General features: G+C 38.6%; 1 protein-coding gene across 2 annotated transcripts in view; it reads left to right on the forward strand.

Moving 5' to 3' along the window:
* Positions 1 to 1,918, forward strand: part of LOC142311239 (uncharacterized) — a 57,072-nt gene extending 55,154 nt beyond the window's left edge. For both annotated transcript variants that reach the window (XM_075349459.1, XM_075349458.1), the window contains exon 7: positions 509 to 1,918. In XM_075349459.1, coding sequence (XP_075205574.1) covers positions 509 to 1,767 — 1,259 coding nt within the window. In that variant the 3' untranslated portion in view covers positions 1,768 to 1,918. The remainder of the gene's footprint in view (positions 1 to 508) is intronic.
* Positions 1,919 to 7,270: the final 5,352 nt, after the last annotated feature.

The following is a 7,270-nucleotide window of genomic DNA, read 5'->3' on the forward strand; positions in this document are numbered from 1 at the left end:
GACTTTTGAGCCCAATATCTTTACATGTAATTATTTTTGTTATTCAGCTTCTGAGATTACTCATACTTCCTTGTACCCTCTCATGTCACTATTTTTGAGTGTTTTCTAAACGATTTTAAAGATATTTCAGTTATTTTTAAGGGTTTTTTTTTGTATTTCTGGTTAATGCCATGATCTAGGACCCTGTTGATTCACTTTCTGGATATGATAATTGGCCATCAAAGCCAATGTCGTCATTGTTGTCGCTATTAAATTAACAATGAATGTAAGCCTTGTCCCCTGCCTGAGATAATTCAATCCAAATGGTATGCTTGGGATAAAATCAATTCAAAATTCAATCTAAACTACCAGCTCCTCCTCCACATCCTCTTGCATGAGACACTGACAGACACAATCTGTTGTCCAAAACTGTTGGTACCACTTCGGGGTCAGTGGCTAATTGAATTTTAATACAATTTGTTTTGAAAAGCAGCCTTTGAAAAAAAAAATATATTTTTTGTATTTGCAGATAATTGTACCAGGAGGTCAAATGGACAACTGTCATTTTCTGATTATAAAGCAGATGATCATGCTATCACACCAGATCTAAATGAAGAACATCACATTATCCCAGAAATATCTTCAGACTTTCACAGCAAAAATCTGTTATCTGATTCTTTTCAACAAGTCCTAAGATCTTCAGATTCATCAAAGACTGTTAAGCAACTTAAAAATAACAGAAGGGGTGTTGAACATCAAAAAGTTCATAAAGGGAAAAAACAATTATCATGTTTAGAATGTGGGAAATCTTATAGCATTAAATCAAGACTTATTATGCATCTGCGAAGTCACACAGGGGAAAAGCCATTTTCATGTTCCAAATGTGGGAAATCTTATAGCATTAAATCAAGACTTGTTAGACATCAGAGAAGTCACACAGGGGACAAGCCATTTGTATGTTCTGAATGTGGGAAATGTTTTAATGATAAAGCAAGTCTTGTTACTCATCAGAGAATTCACACAGGGGAGAAGCCATATTTTTGTTCAGAATGTGGGAAATGTTTTACCTGTAAAGCAAATCTTGTTATACATGAGAGAATTCACACAGGTGAGATGCCATTTTCATGTTCAGAATGTGGGAAATGTTATATCAGTAAATTAAAACTTGTTGGACATCAGAGAAGCCATACAGGTGAGAAGCCATTTTCATGTCCAGAATGTGAGAAACGTTTCACGTATAAATCAGATCTTGTTAAACATAAGAGAACTCACACAGGGGAGAAACCATTTTCATGTTTAGAATGTGGTAAATGTTTTACTTACAAAGGAGGTCTTGTTAAACATAACAGAACTCACACAGGGGAAAAACCATTTTCATGTCCAGAATGTGTGAGATGTTTTACGTACAAAGGAGACCTTGTTAAACATAACAGAACTCACACAGGGGAGAAGCAATTTTCATGTTCAGAATGTGGAAAATGTTATTTCTTTAAATCATCTCTTGTTACGCATCTAAGAACTCACACAGGGAAGAAACCATTTTCATGTTCAGAATGTGGGAGATGTTTTACTTACAAAGGAGATCTTGCAAAACATATAAAAACTCACACAGGGGAAAAATCATTTTCATGTTCAGAATGTGGGAAATGTTATTTCTTTAAATCAGCTCTTGTTATGCATCTGAGAACTCACACAGGGGAGAAACCATTTTCATGCTCAGAATGTGGAAAACATTTTACCAAGAAATTGAATTTACTTAACCATCAGACAAACCACACACGGAAGTAGCCATTTTACCCCCTTTTTTAATAATTCTATTGACAAATTGTACAAGAAAAGCTACATATAGGTTATAGTCAAAGTCACATATCTAAAAGTGAAAGCAATTTAGAACGGTAAATGATGATAATTAGGAAATGTATACAGTTATCAATAAACAAATCCATATAACACTCCTATATGTTTCACCATGCATATTGAATACTTTTCATTTATGTAAACACTATAACTGCATTGTCCGGTACCACTTCATTATACATGATCAGGTCAGTTGCTGAGTCAACTAACTGATACCAAACCTGTCTCCCTTAATAATTGCAATGTTGTATTCAGATGAGACCAACTGGCCACTGGATCAATCTGTTTTCAACTGTCCGAGTACAGCAACATATCCCAACCCTTTTGGTTTTTGAAATGATCATTTTATAGGGAATAATTGTATTTACCATGTTACACCAGCTGGGCTAGAGTGGGTCTCCTATTTTTCCATGCTTTAAAAAAAAAGTCTGATATCACAATATACAAGTATGATGTAGTGACAATTCATCATCAAGAAGATTCAACAGGCATATCCAAGGAGTAACTAGTACTGAATGTTGTATTACCTCAGAAAGATCTATCATAAATTCTAAAAGGTACAATTATTATAGCAGGAAAGTATTAGTTACATAAATTAGAATCCCTCATTCACAGCCATATTCCAGGAAATATCCCCTTCTATACCTATAGAACAACTTCAAAATGGACAGAATGCATCATTCTAAAGGGTCAAAAACATCAGATGGTAAACCCTTAGATATGATAGCCAAACTGACCTACATATCCAAATAATCTATATCCAAGAATCTATATCCAAAGAATCTATAACCCAAGTGGTCAGGAACCAAAACTCTCTGACTTTCTAATCATTCTAGCTACAGTTATTCAAGGACCTATCATCTCAAATAATCCAGAGAAGACGGGTGTGAAGATTATGATAGCTATCATGACATGCCAATTATCTGTAAATCATAGATCTCTCTACATCTTTACATGCACCTATAAGTTATCTTATTTAGAGAAGGGGCCTGAAACAGAATGCCTCCATCAGCAAATGGTTCCAATGGCAGATGGAGAAGTGAGAAAGTTAATTAAAGGAAAGGTGTCATCCCAAAAAAAAAAATTTCAATAACTGAAAAAATGTAAAGTATTAATGTTTTAATGTTTTGCTTAACTATTATTATTTGTTTTTAATTGAGCAAAATATAAAAAAAATTAAAAATTTTGATATTTTCCACTGTTAAACACTAGGGGGAACAGCTGCTGAAATCCTACAGAAATCCTACTGTAGAAGTAGCCTGCATTAGAGCTGCAGTAAAGTGGGCGGAGTCTGCTCTCCTGTGTGTGATGTCACCTCCCCCTCCCAACCTGGGTGTTTCCAACAGATAAGAGAGAATGAAATGTAGGGACACAGTGCGGAGCCATTTTGTTTGTGACCAGAAAAGTCTAAAGTGTCACCAAGGACAGCTGGAGTATCACACAGGATAGGATTAGATACACAGCTCATCAGACAGTATCACATAGGATAAGATTAGATACACAGCTCAGCAGACAGTATCACACAGGATAGGATTAGATACACGGCTCAGCAGACAGTATCACACAGGCTAGGATTAGATACACAGCTCAGCAGACAGTATCTGAGGCTGAGCGTGCGAGGTACTGAAGCAAAGTGTGCGGGGTTTGAAGATAAGTGTGGCATAGTTTAAACACAATTACATAGTTTGACACAAGAACATAGTTTGAATTTATCCTTATACGTTTCCCATTGTTTTTTTTTGTTTTTTTTCTGTTTTTCTACTTTAACGTTTATCCCCATTTAATAGGTGCTCCATGGACAATGCTACCAGGTGTGTATCTTGTCAGATGTATGCATACCTTGAGCAGCCGTTTGAGGGTGAATATGTCTGCACTCGATGCAAGCATGTTGCGTATTTGGAAGCCAGGGTAACTGATCTAAATAAGCAGCTTGCAACACTCAGGGGCATTGCAAACCTGGAGAGGAGTTTAGAGCTCCCTGAGCTTTCTCTGGCTGGGGCCAGTGATATGGAAGAGGGTGAAGGTGGAGAAGAACAGGACCCAGAGGTAGGTAGTTGGGTAACAGTTAGAAGAAGAGGTAGGGGGAAAAGTGTCAGGGAGCCTAGTCCTGACCTGGCAAAACCTAGTAAATATGCCGATTTGGCTATTAGGAATGAAGGGCCAGGACTAGGGTCACTACAGCAGGACATTGCTCCTAGCAACCAGGAAAACAACTGCTGTAGGAAGGAGGTAAATAGGAGTGCAGCAAAGCCCAGACAGATGTTGGTGGTAGGATACTCTATAATTAGGCGGACAGACAGGGTCATCTGTCGCCGAGACCGTGAATGCCGAACAGTATGTTGTCTGCCAGGTGCTCGGGTTCGGCATATTGCGGATCGGATAGACAGATTGCTGTGTGGGGCTGGGGAAACCCCAGCGGTCATGGTGCACATTGGTACTAATGACAAAGTTAGAGGCAGGTGGAAGGTCCTTAAAAATGATTACAGGGAACTAGGAGAGACGCTGAAGTCCAGGACCTCCAAGGTGGTGTTTTCAGAAATACTACCGGTGCCACAAGTGTCACTAGAAAGACAGTGGGAGCTTAGGGAGATAAACACGTGGCTTAGAAATTGGTGCAGGAAGGAAGGGTTCGGGTTCATGGAGAACTGGGCTGACTTCTCAGTCAGCTACAGGCTCTACAGTAGGGACGGGCTGCACCTCAATGGGGAAGGTGCAGATGTGCTGGGGGAGAAAATGGTCAGAAGGATGGAGGAGCTTTTAAACTAGGATCTCGGGGGAGGGAGGGAAGTGGAGCAAAAAAGGGGATAGATAGAGCAGATAGAGACAGGGAGACGTTAGGGGTCAATGAAGGATTCGTGGGGGATGGGACATGCAAGGAACGTAGGAAGGCTAGGAGTAATAAAGGTGTTAATAGGATTAAATGTCTACTGGCAAATGCAAGAAGTCTTGCAAACAAAATGAATGAATTGGAGACTTTTATGTCAATCATGGATTATGATGTGGTGGGCATTACGGAAACCTGGCTGGATGAAAGCCATGACTGGGTGACAAACATACAGGGTTATAGTACATTTAGGAGGGACAGGAAAGACAGAAAAGGTGGTGGGGTGTGTATATTTATCAAATCTAACCTAAAACCTGTGTTGAATGATGACATTGGGGGGAACTGCAACAATGTAGAGTCACTATGGGTAAATGTACATGGGGAGGGTAATAATGGAAAAATGCTAATTGGAGTTTGCTATAAGCCTCCTAACATACCTGAACAAATAGAGGGTGAAGTGCTGGAACAAATTGAAAAGGCAGCTAATAATAATAATCGGGTTCTTATTATGGGGGATTTCAACTTTCCAGACATACAGTGGGACATAGAATCTTCTGGTTGCGCTAAAAGCTGTAAATTCTTATCTACCATTCAAGACCATTTCCTCTCTCAGATGGTAGATGAACCAACGAGGGGAGATAATTTGCTAGATCTGGTCCTGTCAAATAGACCGGAGACAATTTCAGATCTACAGGTTCGGGAGCACTTGGGCACCAGCGATCAGAATATGGTAAGCTTCAACGTAATATTCAATAGAACATTTCAAAGGGAAAATGCTAAAGCCTGGAATTTTAGGAAAGCTGATTTCAACAAATTAAGGGAAGAGCTTAAAAGTGTAGATTGGGACAAAGTCATGGTAACTGGGGATACTGAACATAAATGGGGAAAGTTTAAGGATATACTACTAGAGTCCTGTAAAAAACGTATACCCTCTGGTAATAAAATGTCCCGGAATAAAAAGAAACCAGTATGGCTAAATAAGACTGTACAAAGTATAATAAAACAAAAACAAAGGGCGTTTAAAATCTTGAAGGCTGAGAATACAGAAATAGCATTTCAGGAGTATAAAGATATCAATAGGCAATGCAAAAAAGAAATCAAACAAGCAAAACTAGCTACTGAAACAAAAATCGCCAATGACATTAAAATAAATCCCTGTGCCCCATCTTATGCAAATTTATTTTTGGGGTGGTGGGAGGTACATCAGGTCTATCCTTGTAGCAAGTTCTCACAATTCGTGAGTGGTTGGTACAGATATATAGATGACATCCTGTTGATTTGGTCAAGACCCATTGATGTGGGGATACAGTTTATTGAGGAGCTTAATATCAATATGTACAATATAGTACTGACCCACTCAATGGGCGAGACAGTTGACTTTTTGGATGTCAAAATTTCTTTGGAGAATAACAGGGTATCAACCACGCCGTTTCGGAAATCTACAGCAACTAATAACTTGCTACACTATTCCAGCTTTCATCCCAATCACCTAAAGAAGGGCATACCATACGGACAATTTATTAGAACAAAAAGAAATTGCAGTAATGAACACGATTTTTGTTCACAGGCGGAGACACTGGCGAAGAGGTTGAATAGGAGAGGATATCCCAAACAGGTCATCAGTCAGGCTTTTGCACGGTCTATGGATACAGAAAGGACAAGCTTACTAACTCCAAAATCCAGAAAAGTGGACAATGTGGTACGCTTGGTGACCACATATAATGATCAATGGCGTGAGCTTTATAAAATACTCAACAAAAACTGGAACATTCTCCACACAGAGACTAAACTGAGAGATATCATCTCTGCAACTCCAAAACTCACAGCAAGAAGAGCACGTAATTTGAGAGACTGAGTCACAGCCATTTTGTGCGACCTACTACCAGTCTGAATACAGGGTTTTCGCTAAAAGGTTCATTTGCATGTGGTAACTGTTCAATATGTTCTTTTACACCAGCATTGTACGAATTTGTACATCCAGTTACTCAGAAGGCATATCCATTACGTGACTATATCAACTGCCAATCTAAGAATGTGGTATATGCTTTGGTGTGTCCCTGCCCATTGATTTATGTGGGTCAAACTACGCAGGAATTGCGCAAACGGATACAGCAGCACCTATCTAATATATCCCTGGTTAATACTCATCTTAAACAAGGTAAACAAATTTCAACTGTGGCTATGCATTACCACAAAGTTCATAATTGTAAAATCAGAAATACATGTGTTGTTGGTTTAGAACAGATTCGGATGTCCATTAGAGGTGGTGATGTTGTACCGGCTCTCCTGCGTAGCGAATCCAGATGGATATATGAGTTGAACAGTGTGCATCCGGGCGGCATTAATGAGGATTTATTGTTCACAGGGTTTTATAAAAAATGATAAATAACAAACTAATCTGTGATATCAGCGCTGATAAATAATGCTTGGTGTACTTTGGACACATTAGCATTATTTGATTTTATGTACAAATATGTAATAACATTGTACTTAAGTCGCTCATGAAATTAATGTACAGTAATATTAAGTTCCACATATTTGGATTAAAATGCATTTGGGATATGTGTTATTGAGGATTGATGGTATTTTGCAATGTGGAACTATTGTTTG

This window comes from Anomaloglossus baeobatrachus, chromosome 5 (assembly GCF_048569485.1).
Source record: "Anomaloglossus baeobatrachus isolate aAnoBae1 chromosome 5, aAnoBae1.hap1, whole genome shotgun sequence".
Taxonomy (NCBI): domain Eukaryota; kingdom Metazoa; phylum Chordata; class Amphibia; order Anura; family Aromobatidae; genus Anomaloglossus; species Anomaloglossus baeobatrachus.